This window comes from Salmo salar, chromosome ssa09 (assembly GCF_905237065.1).
Source record: "Salmo salar chromosome ssa09, Ssal_v3.1, whole genome shotgun sequence".
NCBI classification, from domain to species: domain Eukaryota; kingdom Metazoa; phylum Chordata; class Actinopteri; order Salmoniformes; family Salmonidae; genus Salmo; species Salmo salar.
In genome coordinates, this window is record NC_059450.1 from 121,851,452 (window position 1) to 121,871,451 (window position 20,000).

Below are 20,000 nucleotides of genomic sequence, written 5' to 3' on the forward strand. Positions count from 1 at the left end.
CTTCTGTGCAACCTGGGGAACTCCATGCCCACGTGCAATTTAGAGGGAACATTGGAGAGAGGGGGATAAAGATAGAAAGAAAGAGATGGAGAAAGAGAGAGAGACAGAGAAAGAGAGAGAGAGAGAGAGAGGCCGATACCCGCTAATGATCAAAATCTACAACCACCTAAAAGGAAGCGATTCCCAAACCTTCCATAACAAAGCCATCACCTACAGAGAGATGAACCTGGAGAAGAGCCCCCTAAGCAAGCTGGTCCTGGGGCTCTGTTCACAAACACAAACAGACCCCACAGAGCGCCAGGACAGCAACACAATTATACCCAACCAAATCATGAGAAAACAAAAAGATAATTATTTGACACATTGGAAAGAATTAACAAAAAAACTGAACAAACTAGAATGCTATTTGGCCCTAAACAGAGAGTACACAGTGGCAGAATACCTGACCACTGTGACTGACCCAAACTTAAGGAAAGCTTTGACTATGTACAGACTCAGTGAGCATAGCCTTGTATTGAGAAAGGCCACCGTAGGCAGACCTGGCTCTCAAGAGAAATGAGGTGGAAACTGAGCTGCACTTCCTAACCTCCTGCCAAATGTATGACCATATTAGAGACACATATTTCCCTCAGATTACAAAGATCCACAAAGAATTCGAAAACAAAACCGATTTTGATAAAGTCCCATATCTACTGGGTGAAATACCACAGTGTGCCATCACAGCAGAATGATTTGTGACCTGTTGCCACAAGAAAAGGGCAACCAGTGAAGAACAAACACCATTGTAAATACAACCTATATTTACGTTTATTTATTTTCCCTTTTGTACTTTAACCATTTGCACATTGTTACAACACTGTATATATACATAATATGACATTTGTAATGTCTTTATTCTTTTGGAACTTCTGTGACTATAATGTTTACTGTTCATTTGTATTGTTTATTTCACTTGTGTATATTATCTACTTCACTTGCTTAGGCAATGTTAACATATGTTTCCAATGCCAATAAAGCCCCTTGAATTTAATTGAATTGAGAGAGACACCTTGTGTAGCCTTTGGCCTGCCTCCAAACACTACTGCTAGGTGCTCCAAACAACTGCTACTCTGCTCTTGTAGCAAGACGGCCCCGACAGACACGCTCGCCTTGTTTCTAGCTCTATAAGGATTTCGCTGCACCTGCTATAACACCTGGAAATCTGTGTAAGCGACCAATAAACGTAAATTTTTATAGACCTTTTTAAAAGCTTTTTGACGAGGACCCCAAAGAACTTGCGGTGCGTTTGTAAACAACAGCTGTTCAGTTGCAGCTGTAAGCGAGCTATGCTAGCTAACTTAGTCTAGTTCAGGGGTAGATCTCGAGCTACCAGTAGCTACCAGCCCAGCCATGAGTAGCTTGCCAAGCAATTATGAAAGTACATGCATTCTTTCATTTGTTCCATTACAAACAGTCATAAACAAAAAACTCCCAACTATTATCCAATCAAACACACATTTACATTATGCCACCCTAGGTTTGCCACTATTGGCTTAAAAAGCCAAACATAAAATAATATCTGCCAATTAATTTCCAGCAATATTGCCCGACTGTCTGTTTTGTGTGAGCGTTTGTTTATCACTCCATGAAGCCAGATAGCGATGCTAATGATAACCGTCTTGTGGGTAGACAGAAAGACTTTCCCCAATAACCTCAATTAAATGTTAACTGCAAAGTAAGCTTGCCTCACATAACTATATCATGATTCGTTGTATCAATTGGGTGGGCGTTGTTTTTTAACTCCGCCATGACATGTGCTGCAGCAGTAGGCCTAACAACATCAACATTGCTAGACCGAGACCAAAGACAGTACAATGTGAAGATAAGTTAAATCTGCTTCTCTGATAAGACTCCCCGAACACACTTGGAGGTGATGTCATGACGACATTGGGTAGCTAAACTCATGCGTAGAAACACCTAATCGGTTCTAACCGTCATCGCACGCCGAACTGCACATGTGCAGGCCATCAAATTAAAGGCACTATTTCGATGTAAAGTCGTTTTTTGACCAAAATGAAAACGTGTCAGTTTGTCACTCACGAGGTTGGAGTAATAACATGTTCAACTACTTAAGATATTGGCTCGAATCTAGGATGTGCCTTTAGATTTCAAGAAAATTAACAAGTAAGGAAGACTTTTTCACTTCTCTAATTTACTTCTCAAACCCCAAACCCTGGTTGGATACCCCTGGTCTAGTTTCTCAAGTTTAAAGTTAGAATTACCATAGTATTTGCTGGTGGGAAGGTCCTGACGACCAGGTTTTAATATATTTTTTTTAATTAATGTTTATAGATTTCCAAAAGAAGCATTGCAGCGGGCTGCATTGCATGCATGGATAGTAACGCTAGCAACAGGAGGATGTGGCGCCGGGATGATGTGTAGCACACTGGCAAGGTGTTTATCAAGTTAACTATCTATTCTAGGTAACGTCAGCTAGCTAGCTTCATGAGGAATGCTTTTCCAACAGTCTGAAGGAGTTCCCACATATGCTGAGCACTTGTTTGCTGCTTTTCCATCACTCTGTGGTCTAACTCATCCCAAACCATCTCAACTGGGTTGAGGTCAGGTGATTGTGGAGGCCAGGTCATCTGATGCAGCCCTCCATCATGCTCTTTCTTGGTCAAATAGCCCTTACACAGGCTGGTGGTGTTTTGGGTCATTGTCCTGTTGAAAAACAAATGATAGTCCCACTAAGCGCAAACCAGATGGGATGGCATATCGCTGCAGAATGCAGTGGTAGCCATGCTGGTTAAGGGTGCCTTGAATTCTAAATAAATCACCGACAGTGTCACCAGCAAAGAACCTGCACACCCTAGCACCTCCTGCTCCATGCTTCACAAAGAGAACCAAACATGCGGAGATCATCCATTCACCTACTCTGCGTCTCACAAAGACAAGGCAGTTGGAACCAATAATCTCACATTTGGACTCATCAGACCAAAGGACAGATTTCCACCAGTCTAATGTCCATTGCTCGTGTTTCTTGGCCCAAGCAAGTCTCTTCTTCTCATTGGGGTCCTTTAGTAGTGGTTTCTTTGCAGCAATTTGACCATGAAGGCCTGATACACACAGTCTCCTCCGAACAGTTGATGTTGAGATGTGTCTGTTACTTGAACTCTGTGAAGCATTTATTTGGGCTGCAATTTCTGAGGCTGGTAACTCTAATGAACTATTCCTCTGCAGCAGAGGTAACTCTGTATCTTCCTTTCCTGTGGCGGCCCTCATGAGAGCTAGTTTCATCATAGATCTTGATGGTTTTTGCGACTGCACTTGAAGAAACTTTAACAGTTCTTGAAATCTTCTGTATTGACTGACCCTCAAGCCTTAAAGTAATGATTGACTGTCGTTTCTTTTTGCTTATTTGAGCTTTTCTTGCCATAATATGTACTTGGTCTTTTACCAAATAGGGCTATCTTCTGTATACCACCCCTACCTTGTCACAACACAACTGATTGGCTCAAATGTAATAAGAAATAAATACATTCCACAAATTAACTTTTAACAAGGCATATGTGTTAATTGAAATGCATTCCAGGTGACTACCTCATGAAGCTGGTTGAGATAATGCCAAGAGTGTTCAAAGCTATCATCAAGGCAAAGGGTGGCTACACTGAAGAATCCCAAATATAAAATATATTTTGATTTGTTTAACACTTTTTTTGGTTACTACATGATTCCATATGTGTTATTTCATAGTTTTGATGTCTTCACTTTTATTCTACAATGTAGAAAATAGTAAAAATAAAGAAAAACCCTGGAATGAGTAGGTGTGTCCAAACTTTTGACTGTTACTGTATACTATTGGTTTACTGTTAGAATTGGTTGTAAGACTACAAAAATACTGTTAAAAATAACAATGCATGAACCTAGAACATGCAAGGCCAACCTTGCTGCTAGAGATCTAGCTACTGGGTGTGCAGGTTTCTGTTCCAGCCCTGCACTAACACCTGACATTCTGCTGATTATTTGTATTAGACACTATTCACTTAACTTTCTTCTTTGTATGATATGAAATAAAGTGTTGATTCTTTGAATGAAGTATAGTGTGTTTTTTGGTCATTGAACATTCCCTGTTTGTCTGTTTTATTTGGTTGTCACTCATTTTGTCTGATGATATCGCACAGATCTGAAGCTGATGTCCTTGATCATTGGCGTGGGTGTAACAATCCCTTTATGGCTGACCTAGGATGCAAACCCTGTCCACAACAGCACTTCATACCCACAAAGCAGCGTCCATTATCCTACCAAAACCATGTGACAACCAAATAAAACAGACAAACAGGAAAAGTTCAATGACCAAAAAATACACTGTACTTAATTCAAAGAATAAACACTTTATTTCATATCATACAAAGACCGCCTATGTACAGTAGATGGTTGGTGGGTTTAGACATCAATCTTACTCCAAAACAAGAGATGATTGAATAGTTAAATGAATAGCGTCTAACACAAATGATACTCAGAATGTCAGGGCTGTAATGAAGGTAGGCCTTAAGGATGACATGCACAGGACAGAGACATTACTAGCAAATATCACTATCATGAGGTAGCGCCGAAAGGAATATATTAAGGTTCACTTGATTTCATTTCAAAATACATGTTGCTTGAAATAAAGTTGCAATTTGTTTGCTTCATGCTATGTATCGTCCTGGTGTAATTATACGCAGTTCAAAATGATCCCCACAAAGTGTCACCACTAGCGTTTGTATTATAGTCTAGCAGCTAGCTTTACTACAAACCACTAGCTCGGTCTCATAACATGAGGTCGATAATACGTGCCTAGCACAAGCTAGCGGTTCGTTAAAACTACAGTATGTTTCTTAATTGAAACCTTATGGGCCATACACTTGGGTAAAATATAGTTTTGTTTTGAAGGAAGCAGATGAAGAGCTAGGAGAGACAGATTGGTGAGGGGGAGAGAGGCGTTGATAGTGGGGTAATGACTGCTGCTAGCTTTTCCTGCTGGAGATCTGAAGCACACCATCATGGGTCTTTTCCATTAGAAATGTTCCCTCCTCTCTATCCACCCCCCCTCTCTCTTTCAATCTCACTCACCCTCTCTATCGCTGCCCTCATCCCTCACTTCCCCCATCCCTCCTCCCCTGTGTCCCTCTTTCTCTGTCTCTTCTCTCTTACTGTTCCTCTCTCTACTACCCTAGAGCAGCACTCTGATAGTAGGAATCTACTCATCCACTATTCTGTTCTATACAGTTGCATATAAGGATCCATCCATCCTACCCATAGACTACAGCTGAGATTTTGGGGAACCAGAGTGGAATTACTAAGAGCGTGCTTATATACCACAATGCAGTGGGGCTGTCGTATAATGCTTAATTGGGGAGAAGGCAAATCACCTCAGACAAAGGAGTGGAAGAGAATCACGCAGCAGTTTCACCAGGGAGGAGGTAGAATTTATCTCTCCCCATCCACCCTTAGGCACTATTCACTATTGATCTCTCCCCATTCACTGGGCCCCCAGAAAGACTTAGAGACAGCTAAGTCTCATCACCAGAACTAGGATCATCATTACTGTCAGGTTCTGTTCTGTTCCACTGATCACACTGCCACGGGACTTAGGATAAGAGTAAAAGTAAAAGTCAGAACTAAGTTAGATCTAAGGCTAGAGTTAGGTGTGATTTTGTAAGACGAAATACAACTTCCTTCCCTGCTGTCCCAGATAGTATACCAATTTAATCATATACCTCAACATTTTGAACCAAAAGATTAAGAGTAATAATAGTTAGGCTGAGGTTTAGTTAAGAGTCAGTTTAAGACCAGGTCCCAGGACAGGGGTCTCAGTCTTACCCTCACGGGGAAGTTGCATTTGCCCTTGCGTACGGCCTCCTCGTCGGCCTGCCACTGGTGGGGTCTGCTGGCCTCCGGCACGTAGGTGGGCTTCTTCCTGCGTAGGCTCTGGCGCAGCTTATTCATCTCCGGGCTCTGGGGCTCCCTGTTGCTATGGAGACAGAGACACACAGGGGGGGCGAGGTCAGTATGTGTTAAGTGTGTGCTCGTGACAGCCATGGGGGTGAAACGACAGTGACAAGAAATGACACCTCTGCTCTGAAAGCGAGAGAGACAACTATGGTAGCCCAGAGGGGCAAACCCTTTTTTAAAGAAAGAAAGTGTTTGCCCCTATAGGCCACCATAGACAACACTGTAACTGAGATAAATTAACGATAGGTGTGTGAAAACGCTACTATCCTTTACAACCTAGCAATTTAATCCATGTTATCATCATTAAATATCTATACAGAGCTATATCTGTTAGATTTGTTTAATCACATTTCCATCAATGTTTAGGGTTACAGGTAGAGCAAGCCCACAAAGCCCAGACAGTCCTTTCATCCTGTGGGCTTTGAACATCGGAATTATTGCCGGATGTAAACACACACACACACACACACACACACACACACACACACACACACACTTAATTAGGCCATTCAGCCTGAATACCTCATTTGCATTGGTAATTTCAACGTCTTCATAATGAAACATGATGACACTATCAAAACAAGTCCTGTTTAAAAATGCTAATGAGTCTTTTTTTTGTGGGAGTCAGTTTCTCGCTGTACGAAGTATGAAAACTGAACCAGAAAAAGAGAAACATCTCAGAATAACGCACGGCCCAGTTTAGCGGAACAGACATCCTCTCAAATGATCTTACCATCTTGGGCATCTCGGTGGTCTTGCCCCAAGCTTCGGCATTCTTTTCTCCTGGCTTTCACTAAGTATTTGTTTCGTGGGTGTGTTGAAGTCTTTCCAACAGTATGATCAGAAAGTATAATCAGCTGATCTAGATAAAGCTCTTCCAAAGCAATCTGTCAGCCCTGTAGAACTGTTCTCCTCCCGTAAACACACAGGCTAAGCTTTATATACTGACTCAAACACACTGTTATTAGATAAGCCTATGACACACACATTCACACACTCACCGCTTCCCATAAGCTCTGTCACCTTACGGGATGGGTAGCAGGTGTGAGGCATGACACGGCGGAAGTGAAAGTGTGTGTAAGGTTGGGTGTGTGTACAGGCACATTGGGATCTGTTTACGTGCTGCGTTTAAATGTGCCTGGTGTCGCTGGCATTGCCGGCATGCGGCCTCTGCCAAGAGCGGCAGGTCCCTCAGAGGCCAGGCGGCAGGGGTGTTTCTGAGCAGCATGCTGGCAGCGCGGCACCTGGCCGGCGCCCCCCACTGGAGCAGGTGCAGGGAGGGGGGGCGAGGGGCAGCTGGCGTCAGATGTCTCCCCAGGGAAGGAGCAGGGGAGTGGGCTTAGAGACATGGGGGGACCAGCCCAGGGAGGGGCCAGGGCGCTGGGTGTTCTGCTCCAGTTTCAGGCCTGATCTAATCGACTTGCTATGAGGTCATGTGATCTAACGGCTGAGCTCCTGCCAAGGAGGCGGCAGAGGGACAGAGGGGATTAGAAGGAGAAGTATAGACGGAGAGAGAGTGAGAGAGATGAGTGTAAGAGAGGCTAAGAGAAGGAGGGAGAGAGAGAGATGAGTGTAAGAGAGGCTAAGAGAAGGAGGGAGAGAGAGAGATGAGTGTAAGAGAGGCTAAGAGAAGGAGGGAGAGAGAGAGATGAGTGTAAGAGAGGCTAAGAGAAGGAGGGAGAATGAGAGAGATGAGTGTAAGAGAGGCTAAGAGAAGGAGGGAGAATGAGAGAGATGAGTGTAAGAGAGGCTAAGAGAAGGAGGGAGAATGAGGGAGCGGGAGGGAAAGTGTAGCAAAAGGAGAGGAGAAGACGGGGGTGAGAGGGATGGGGGACTTTGAAATCTCAATCTCATCTGATTGAGGTCACAGTGTTGCTGCGTGCCTCTCTCTGCCAGGGTGTCAACCCCCTGCACTCAGCGCCCTGCCACTCACCCCAGTCAGCACAGACCCAGCATTCAGAGGATGGCACACTGGCACTGCCAGACCAAACTGCAGCCAGAGGGCAGTGAAGGAAACCTTGACAACATCCCTTAACCATTATTCTAACCTTAACCCCAAACCCCTAACCTAACCCTAACTTCTAACCCTTGCCACTTAGCCTAAAAGAGCCTTTTCATTGTGGGGACCGGCGAAGGATAGTAAAACAAAACACACACACACTGTATAGGCCCATGCCAAGTTACAACAAAGAACAAATAGTTGCACCTCGCCCAATATTTTCACTTAAAGACATTTTTTTATTTAACTAGGCAAGCCAGTTAAGAACAAATTCTTATTTTCGATGATAGCCTAGGAACAGTGGGTTAACTGCCTTGTTCAGGGGCAGAACGACAGATTTTTACCTTGTCAGCTCAGAGATTCGATCTTGCAACCTTTCGGTTACTAGTCCAACACTCTAACCACTAGTCTACCTGCCGCTCACATCTGGAGTACATTGTAACGGGAAAGTGTGTTTGGTCGGGGAATGACATGGCTTTTTGTCTTTCTTTTGTTTACCGTAGGCTGAAGTCATCCTCCCGTTTTGCCCCCTCCCTCACCCCGGTTCTCACTTCATGTCTCTCTCTTTGCCTTTCTCTCTCTGTCTATCTCTCCCCCTCTCTCTATGCCTCTCTCTCCCTCACACTGCCTCTCTCTCTCTCTCTCACACTGCCTCTCTCTCTCTCTCTCTCTCTCTCTCTCTCTCTCTCTCTCTCTCTCTCTCTCTCTCTCTCTCTCTCTCTCTCTCTCTCTCTCTCTCTCTGAGATTCACATTCACAACACTAATCAGGCAGGAAACATGTTTTTTAAACCCTACTAAAATATTGCACAGCACTGTTTAAGAAACCAATGTAAACCTTCCGCACAGCACTCCATGTTTGGCAACGGAGACTGAAACAACGACAAAATAAGAGTTATTACATTGGAGGGAGGAGTGTGTGTGTGTGTGATGAGTGCGCCCTTCAGCCAGAGCAGCACCATTAGAACAGCATACAGCTGGAGCCTGAGGACAGACTATCATTGCACCAATCACAGCCAATCAAAATAACCAGGAGGAGCCGCCACACAGCTGGCCAATAACACAGAGCCAACCCAGCTCGGCACACAAGAGTTAATGGAGACACACACACACACCTAACACACACCTAACACACACACACACACAGTACTTTCCCTCACCTATACCCGTCCTCACTCACAGACTCCTCCTCCCTAAAACCCACTCCCACTGTTTGGCTGGCAGACATAACCACAGGGTCGCTGGATTTGTCAGCATCCAATGCCAAGCCCAACCCTCCCCGCATCTTAATGTGTATTGTCTTGTACAGTGTAAGGCACTGTGGGCTTCCGATATACATTCAAAGCCAATAAATAGTATTACTGTTATTCATTGTCGTCCTTATCAACACAAAACAGCAGCTATTAATGTCCGTTTACCAGCCGCAGGGACGCAGGGACTACCCTCTCTCCCCCTCAGATACCCATAACTCTCTCTCGCTCTCTCCATCTCCTCTATCTCTCTCTCTCATCCATGTCCTCACACTCCTCCTCCTTTCTCCTGTGTCTGTGTCTGAGGCTGCAGGAGGGAGATGCAGCAGTGGCCTGTCCCTTTAAGAGTGCCTCCCTGAGGGTTGATCCTGCTCCATGGGAGGGAGGGAGGGAGGGAGGGAGGGAGGGAGGGAGGGAGGGAGGGAGGGAGGGAGGGAGGGAGGGAGAGAGGGAGAGAGAGAGAGGGAGAGAGAGAGAGAGAGAAGCTGCAGCTGTGAAAGTCCTCTCCCACTGTGTGTCCCTTCCCAGCATTACCGTGAGCTGTCCAGACACACAGCTAGTAGGGCACCCCGTATGACAGTCTCCACATGCAACATGGGACTGGGCTGGCTTAGGGGGTGGGTATTAGTGTGTGACGGTGTGCATAAACAACCTGTTTCTCTCTCTCTCTCCCTCTCTCTGAATGTCTCCCTTTCTCTCTGTGCATCTATCATACAAACCATGGCGTGTTGAATACCTCTGTTTTTATACCCTTTTCTAAGGTTTTCTCTCCTTTGTGATTTAATCAACCTTCTTCCTCCCTCTATCTCTGTCAGTGACCTATATTCCTCCTCTGCATCTCTCCATCTCCTCCTCCTCCCTTCACCTTGCTCTAGCCACAGATATACAAGCCTGGAATCAGAGCACTAGATTACAGCTACATGAGCTTTCTTTTCTCTCTCAGTCACAGTGCACATAAACCTCTGCGATATTAACAACAGGAATCAGAGAAGTAGAGCAGGCAGTAGGGAGTGTGTGTGTGTGTGTGTGTGTGTGTGTGTGTGTGTGTGTGTGTGTGTGTGTGTGTGTGTGTGTGTGTGTGTGTGTGTGTGTGTGTGTGTGTGTGTGTATGCGAGCCTGTGTCAGAGAATATAAAGTGAAAAGATATAAAAACAAGGCCATGTGTGTGTGTGTGTGTGTGTGTGTCTGTGTGTGTATTAGTGTGTGGAGGTAAACGATGGGAAACATATGGAGAAAGAGAGAAAGAGAATTGTGAGAGAGAGAGGGGGAGTGGGAGGATAGGGAACAGAAACAAAGAGAGACAGATAGTGGTGAAACACAGCCAAGTACAACTACGATGGACTATAGCGTAGTAAAACATCAGTAAAACATCAGAGTTGGGCCACCACACATACAGCATTGAGGCCACTCAATAGTGGAACATCAGAGTACACACACACACCCGCACACACACACACACACACAGATAGTGAATTTAGAGATAAACCATCCTAAATTAATTCGAGAGGGCCCCTACTTTCAATTTGACTATGGAAAAAATGTATGTCTGATCTAGCCTGTGGAAACAATTTGAGACAAAACCACTCCACATGCTCACTACGTTTGCAGAACATTGGACTAGTTCGTTCTGGTAGTACTATAGATGAACAACGGAGTTTCACATTCACACAGCCTTCAGAGAGAGAAATATAGTTCTCTCTTAATATAAGTATTATGGTCTCCCACAGTTAGAAAAGCCTGACTGCGGGGCAGGGAGCAGGGAAAACGTTTATCAAAGCTAATGGGAAATAGACCAACTAGCCGTCGTCAGGGGTAAGCCGCTGCCACACTGTGACAGACAGCTAACGATTAGATTCTACCGGAGATCAGGGAGCGTTGCGGGAACGTTCCCCAGCCATGTCAAAAAGAGAGTGGTGAGGAATGGTGAGTAGTGAGGAAAAAAACTTCCAATGTATAAAAACAGGAAGCATCTTTATGATGTCACCTCCATTCTATTTTCTCGGCTCATCTGCCTTTCTCTGTGTATTTGATGTGGAGAAAGACATTTTATTAAAAGACGCACACAAATGCACCTTCACATACACACACTCACATGAACAGTCTTACACACACACACACACACACACACACACACACACACACACACACACACACACACACACACACACACACACACACACACACACACACACACACTGTGCAGCCTTAGGATGAACCAATTTTCGGGACCTCTCAGACACCAAATGTAAATAGTGAGCGATATTTATATAATGAATATGAACTTGGAGGGCAAAAATGATTAAACATTAAAGCACTGAACCTCTCACGAAAGGCTTCAATCATACAAAAACTATAGTTAAATCTGAACTGGTTCTCCAGCAGATTAGTAAGAATGGCTCACTCCGTGTTCAAGAATGGCCTTTTTCCCTTTATTCAGATTACAGCCTCTCCCTTTCGGTTGTTTGAAAATGTAATAATCTCCAAAATATTGCTATTTTTAAAACAAACAATAGAAAGTTGGTTGCAATTGCAGTTTAATCCACCAGAAAAGACAGAACAAATATTATGGTTAAACTCAAACATACTAACCGATAAAAAAACATTATCTTTAAAAAAATAAAAAATGTAAATTCATAAATAGGACTGGTGGAGTTACAGTGAGGGAAAAAATATTTGATCCCCTGCTGATTTTGTACGTTTGCCCACTGACAAAAATAACCAGCCTATAATTTTAATGGTAGGTTTATTTGAACAGTGAGAGACAGAATATCAACCAAAAAATCTAGAAAAACGCATGTCAAAAACTTTATAAAATGATTTGCATTTTAATGAGGGAAATAAGTATTTGACCCCTCTGCAAAACATGATTTAGTACTTGGTGGCAAAACCCTTGTTGGCAATCACAGAGGTCAGACGTTTCTTGTAGTTGGCCACCAGGTTTGCACACATCTCAGGAGGGATTTTGTCCCACTCCTCTTTGCAGATCTTCTCCAAGTCATTAAGGTTTCGAGGCTGACATTTGGCAACTCGAACCTTCAGCTCCCTCCACAGATTTTCTATGGGATTAAGGTCTGGAGACTGGCTAGCATAATGTTTCCACCTCCATGTTTGACGGTGGAGATGGTGTTCTTGGGGTCATAGGCAGCATTCCTCCTCCTCCAAACATGGCGAGTTGAGTTGATGCCAAAGAGCTCCATTTTGGTCTCATCTGACCACAACACTTTCACCCAGTTGTCCACTGAATCATTCAGATGTTCATTGGCAAACTTCAGATGGGCATGTATATGTGCTTTCTTGAGCAGGGGGACCTTGCGGGCGCTGCAGGATTTCAGTCCTTCACGGCGTAGTGTGTTACCAATTGTTTTCTTGGTGACTATGGTCCCAGCTGCCTTGAGATCATTGGCAAGATCCTCCCGTGTAGTTCTGGGCTGATTCCTCACCATTCTCATGATCATTGCAACTCCACGAGGTGAGATCTAGCATGGAGCCCCAGGCCGAGGGAGATTGACAGTTCTTTTGTGTTTCTTCCATTTGCGAATAATCGCACCAACTGTTCTGCCTGCGGCTATGGAACCCTGACCTGTTCACCGGACGTGCTTGTTGCACCCTCGACAACTACTAAGATTATTATTATTTGACCATGCTGGTCATTTATGAACATTTTAACATTTTAACATCTTGACCATGTTCTGTTATAATATCCACCCTGCACAGCCAGAAGAGGACTGACCACCCCTCATAGCCTGGTTCCTCTCTAGGTTTCTTCCTAGGTTTTTGGCCTTTCTAGGGAGTTTTTCCTGGGGAGTTTTTCCTAGCCACCGTGCTTCTTTCACATGCTTTGCTTGCTGTTTGGGGTTTTAGGCTGGGTTTCTGTACAGCACTTTGAGATATCAGCTGATGTACGAAGGGCTATATAAAAATAAATTTGATTTGATTTGATTTGATTTGTCACATTCTCACCAAGCTGCTTGGCGATGGTCTTGTAGCCCATTCCAGCCTTGTGTAGGTCTACAACCTTGTCCCTGACATCCTTGGAGAGCTCTTTGGTGGAGAGTTTGGAATCTGATTGATTGATTGCTTCTGTGGACAAATGTCTTTTATACAGGTAACAAGCTGAGATTAGGAGCACTCCCTTTAAGAGTGTGCTCCTAATCTCAACTCATTACCTATATAAAAGACACCTGGGAGCCAGAAATCTTTCTGATTGAGAGGGGGCCAAATACTTATTTCCCTCATTAAAATGCAAATCAATTTATAACATTTTTGACATGCGTTTTTCTGGATGTTTTAGTTTTTATTCTGTCTCTCACTGTTCAAATAAACCTACCATTAAAATGATAGACTGATCATTTCTTTGTCAGTGGGCAAACGTACAAAATCAGCAGGGGATCAAATACTTTTTTCCCTCACTGTATGTTACACATGCAGTTAACAAAAATACATGGAAATGTCTGCTCTATCCAAAAGTACAACCAACTGACTGCAGCATTACCGCAAATATGTAGGAGGCAAGTGGATAGGGGAGAAGGTAATGAACTTGTCTGTTGGCCCTGCATTAAAGACCAAAATTGGCTAAAGAAAATTGTGACAAATAAAAAAGTTTCATTTAAGGACCAAATTGACAGCTGCGCCATACAGGTTCCAAATTAGTTTGGAGTAGATTTTCAATGTACCGATTCCATGACACATGGTTTATGAACTGATATACAAAACGACGCCGGATTCAAAACTTAGTCATTTTTTACATTTTTGCAACCAATAGAATGTTCTATATGTGGGGGATACAACCATCCCAGCTCTGCAGATTTTGCCGTGAAGAGACAGAATCATTAGATCACTTGCTTTGGTACTGCCCATATGTAGCTTGTTTCTGGTCACAGGTTCAGGAATGGCAGAAACATTGCACCATGTATTTGGAGCTAACTCTGCAGATAGCACTGCTGGGTGATCTGAAAAGTCATAGTCAATCAATCAATAATACTCTTAGCAAAGGTATTTATCTTTCATTTACAATCTCTAGAAACTATGAGAATAGAAAGGTTCCGAACTTTTGTGAAACATCACAGCACAGCAGAAAAATATATGGCAGCTAGAAATCAAACCTGGATGGTGCTCAGAGATCGGTGGGAGGGGTTGAGGGCAATGTTTCGCAATCTTCCCTCTCATTTTTTTGTCACTGAGAACATTTCAGGTCTGCTGAGCACAAACTTGAACGTTGTGAAAATTAGTTTACTGTGAATACTGAGGCTGTACCCACTTTAAGTTACAGTTTTAACAGTGGCCAAGTAGGCTACTGTGGCTATTTGAACATGATTTAAGCCTAGCAGAGTGGCCTACCATCAAAAACAACGGAGAAAATTCATCCCATAACATTTTAACATGGAAATATCTGTTCTATCATTCAGCCTATAGCAGCAGCCAATGTGTGGTGTTCTATGTAGGCCTAGATTCCATAAGACTTTAGAAAAAAACATGCAGGGCTTGACATTAACCTGTTTATCCACTTGTCCTTCAGACAAGGAGGTTACTGAACATGTTGTTGTGTTGTTTGATGCAAGATACCACTTTACAAAATAAAATGCATTATTATTCTCATACCATTATTACAGGCAATCAGACAAATTATGCTACCCTTTGCCTATTGGCTATTTAGCTTATTGGCATCGGCTAATGGGGATCCTAATAAATCAAATCAAATCAAAATTATTCAAGCCTGTCTCAAAATACAACACTGCCACTTTAAGACAACAAAAGCTCTTTACCTGACTCACTTTTCAAAGATGTCTAGAAATGTACCCGTTTTGTGCTCTTGTAGGATGCAATCACTCCACTATTGCTGACTACAAATTATCTATAACTGGGCTAATAACTGACTAACTAGCAAAGGATATGAACACGTGGCTACATGCAGCTCTCACCTTGATCTCAAAACAAGCGCATCTACTCAACCATTCATGCTGTAAACACAGTCCAGTTCAAAGTGAACGGCACAGATCCATATATGACAATGGTCTATTTGCATATAGGCCTCCTGCAGCTCTGATTGATTATGCCGCACCGGTCTGTGTAGAGTATGGGCTGAGTCGTGCGTGTCAATGCGATAGAATCGTACTCCGATGCGTTCTGCCTACAACAATATCGCTTGCATAGTTTGTTTTGTTTTGTTATGTTACATTGAAAGTGGCTAATATTTCGTTGATTTCATCACAATTGCCACAGTAGAGGGAAACGTTGATAGTGTTAACAGGGAAACTCTAGAACAGTGGCACCAACCTTTTCTGAGTCAAGATCTCTTTCTGAGTTTCTAATGGTTTTGCAGTAAGCTATACATTATCACCGCATATTGGCTTCGCTTGAATTGCCCTGCCAATGCATTGATGATCGGGCCATTTTTGTCAATTTAAAAGAAAATATTTGAGGTAGGGATATGATCACACCGGTAATAGATCCGTTGTTGTATTACTTGTGAGGCACAGCTGCGTGAGAATACATTTAAATCATTTGTTTTTATTTTTATTTTACAGAGCAGACGGTGCCTGCATCTGTTGGTCAGTCTCAGCGGAGGGAGAGAGCAGTAGACTGACGGTCTGCCTCTCAACATCCCTCCACTCTCCCTTTCATCCAATGGGCACTGTCTTCCAGCTGATGGCGAAACTCGAGTCGCACCGCATTATTTCTGCCTCGTGCACAAATTCATGTTGTTACTCCTATGAACAGAGAAAGTGAAATAATCCTCTATATTAAAAAAGACTCAAGCCGCTAATAATAACAACAACGCAAGCTGATAGATACATTTTCCTACCCCCTGTATATAGCCTCCTTATTGATATTTTATTGTGTTCTTTTTTTATTTCTTTTTTTACTTTAGTTTATATAGTCAATATTTTCTTAACACTTATTTTTCTTAAAACTGCATTGTTGGTTAAGGGCTTGTAAGTATGCATTGCACAGTAAGGTTTACACCTGTTGTATTCAGCATTTCACAGTAAGGTCTACACCTGTTGTATTCGGCGCATGTGACAAATAAGATTTGATTTGAATAATGCCAACAGCCTGAGACGAATAAAAACAAATAGTATCATCAGGCTTTATCGTTTGGTTTTTTTACAGAAATGTTTGGCGATCGACTCGGAATGCCTTGGAGATCGACCAGTAGATCGCTATCGACTGCTCTAGAAAGTTGAGTGAAGTTCAATCTCGTAGTTCTCTCTGTGGGCTGAGATTTCTTCTGCGAGGCAGTCCCGGGGGAGGTGCGTGGTAGTCCCACGCAGCTTAGAGGGAACATTGGTTGAGGGTAGCTGAAAGCTGGGACTAAAAACAAACAAAAGAAAAATAATGTGAATCATACTGTCCGGGAAATGTATGTAGTATGTATAAGCTGGAAGTGGAAGCATTGTTGTATTGTTATCCATTAGTTTACTCCAATTAGGGGAGGGGTGGCAGGGTAAGGGGAAAATGATAAAGAAGGGTAGGGTTGGAATACAGAAGATAGCCCTATTTGGTAAAAGACGAAGTCCATATTATGGCAAAAACAGCTCAAATAAGCAAAGAGAAATGACAGTCCATCATTACTTTACAACATGAAGGTCAGTCACAATGGAAAATGTCATTAACTTTTAAAGTTTCTTCAAGTGCAGTTGCAAAAACCATCAAGCTCTATGATGAAACTGGCTCTCATGACACCCACCACAAGAAAGGAAGACCCAGAGTTACCTCTGCTGCAGAGGATAAGTTCATTAGAGTTACCAGCCTCAGAAATTGCAGCCCAATAAATGCTTCACAGAGTTCAAGTAACAGACACATCTCAACATCAACTGTTCAGAGGAGACGGTGTGAAGCAGGCCTTCATGGTCAAATTGCTGCAAAGAAACCACAACTAAAGGACACCAATAAGAAGAGACTTGCTTGGGTCAAGAAACACGAGTAATGGACATTAGACCGGTCGAAATCTGTCCTTTGGTCCAAATTTGAGATTTTTGGTTACAAACTAGGTGAACAGATGATATCCGCATGTGTGGTTCCCACCGTGAAGCATGGAGGAGGTGTGATGGTGTGGGGGTGCTTTGCTGGTGACACTGTCCGTGATTTACTTAGAATTCAATGCACACTTTACCAGCATGGCTACCACAGCATTCTGCAGCGATATGCCATCCCATCTGGTTTGCGCTTAGTGGGGCAATCATTTGTTTTTCAACAATGACCCAACACACCTCCAGGCTGAATAAGGGCTATTTGACCAAGAAGGAGAGTGATGGAGTGCTGCATCAGATGACCTGGCCTCTACAATCACCCAACGTCAACCCAACTGAGATGGTTTGGGATGAGTTCGACCGCAGAGTGAAGTAAAAGCATCGGATAAGTGCTCAGCATATGTGGGAACTCCTTCAAGACTGTTGGAAAAGCATTCCAGGTGAAGCTGGTTGAGAAAATGCCAAGAGTGTGCAAAGCTGTCATCAAGGCAAAGGGTGGCTACTTTGAAGAATCTAAAATCTAAAATATATTTGATTTGTTTAACACTTTTTTGGTTACTGCATGATTCCACATGTGTTCTTGCATAGTTTTGATGTCTTCACTATTATTCTACAATGTAGAAAATAGTAAAAATAAAGACAAACCCTTGAATGAGTAGATGTGTCCAAACTTTTGACTGGTACTGTATATTTACACAAATATATATATATATATATATAATTGGTATATATATATATATATATATATATATATATATATATATATATATATATATATATATATATATATATATAATATATATATATATATATATATATATATATATATATATATATATATATATATATATATATATACACATATATATATACACACACTACCGTTCAAAAGTTTGGGGTCATAAATATATATATATATATATATATATATTTGTGTAAATATACAGTACCAGTCAAAAGTTTGGACACACCTACTCATTCAAGGGTTTGTCTTTATTTTTACTATTTTCTACATTGTCACTTAGAAATGTCCTTGTTTTTGAAAGAAAAGTAAATTTTTTGTCCAGCTTAACCGTATGGTACGTAAGAAGTGCCCATCAAGCCAATCCAACTTGTGGGAGGTGTTTCAGGAAGCAATGGGTGAAATCTCTTCAGATTACCTCAACAAATTGACAACTAGAATGCCAAAGTTCGGCATTCTGTAATCACTGCAAATGGAGGATTCTTTGACAAAAGCAAAGTTTGAAGGACACAATAATTATTTAAATTAAAAATCATTATTTATAACCTCGTCAACTTCTTGACTATATTTCCTATTCATTTTGCAACTCATTTCATGTATGTTTTCATGGAAAACAAGGACATTTCTAAGTAACCCCAAACTTTTGAACGGTAGTGTGTATGGGGGTTTGGAAATGATGCAGACAAAAACATGTAATACTGAGAGACCCAGAGCAAGAAACTTCGGCTCGTCCCCACGACAACCGGCTGTTTCCACTCCCCCTCTCTCCATCCCACATATCCTACCCCCCCCCTCTTCTCTGTGTGTGTCTGGTTGTGGAAACGAGGGAGCGGAACCAAGCCCACATAAATGGGGGCAGCAGTGTTTTGACTACTGTCTGACCCTGGGAGAAGAGGTCGGCCCCACTTCATTCCAGTGAAACGCAACTCTGGTGTCAGCGGCCCTTCCTGCTGATGTCACATTAGCCATAGATCATTTGATACAGAGAAACCTCTGAGGAGAGGACAAGACAGAACTGTATAGGAACACTGCTAATACATCATCATCTGTAGTCTGTACTGGCAACACTCACAAATTCAACAGTAATGCTCTGGTGATTACAGTACAGTATGAAGGCCCTTGTACTGGAATGGGATGGTTATGCATATTACAATGAGCGTGGGCTGTGTGCTGGTGTGTGCGCGTGTGTGGGTGCATGCGTGTGCGTGTGTGAAAGCTAATGTGGAGAGACAGCTGGAACAGAGGCTGTCATGTGTAGAGGCAGTCTTCAGCCTGACGTACTGACACTGTCTCTAACCAGCACTGACTTCCTGTCTGCCTGCCTGTCTGCCTGTCTGCCTGGGACGGTCTCCTCTCTACCCTCCATCACCCCTGTTCATCCACAGTTCACCAGCCCTGGGTCCTATTCATTTCACACCAAAGAGAAGAACACAGGATGAAACAGGGAGGGAATACCTGAACTTGTACAATAAGAAATGCTAATTTCCATTTTCCGTAAATAAAATGGTTACGTGTCCTTATGAATATAACCCAGCTCTCTCCACCACTGTCACTATGCTAGCGACTGCCTGTAGTACCCCCATCCATCACATAGCACCACTCTCTCACCCATCATTGTGTAACTAAACATTGCAAGTCGAGGGCCAGTAGGAGGCACCCTTTCCTCTCGTCTAAAGAAAATATCCAAATGACCCAGGGCGGTGATTGGGGACATTGCCCTCTTGCCGTCTTTCGGGTGGGACATTAAAAAGGTGTCCTGACTCTGTCGCCACTAAAGATCCCATGGCACTTATCATAAGAGTAGGGGTGTTAACCCTGGTGTCCTGGCTAAATTCCCAATCTGGCCCTCATACCATCACAGTCACCAAATCGTTAAAAATAAATAATAATAATCTCCTCAATCCCCACTATACATCATTCCACCTTCACACTTACTCTATAGCACCTCTCTCTCTGTCCCTGTCTCTCTCTCCATCCCCTCTCATAGTTCTTCCAGCAGACACTCTCTCTCATTCCACATCTACATTCATGTCAGTTAGGCCATGCCGTAATTCAGTCACCCTCC

The 20,000-nt window shown here is 42.9% G+C and overlaps 1 protein-coding gene across 2 annotated transcripts in view; it reads right to left on the reverse strand.

Moving 5' to 3' along the window:
- The window catches only part of LOC106612624 (numb-like protein), a 76,014-nt gene that overhangs the window by 16,515 nt on the left and 39,499 nt on the right, over positions 1-20,000 (reverse strand). For both annotated transcript variants that reach the window (XM_014213963.2, XM_014213961.2), the window contains exon 2: positions 5,845-5,995. In XM_014213963.2, the coding sequence (XP_014069438.1) occupies positions 5,845-5,970 (126 nt within the window). In that variant the 5' untranslated portion in view covers positions 5,971-5,995. The remainder of the gene's footprint in view (positions 1-5,844; positions 5,996-20,000) is intronic.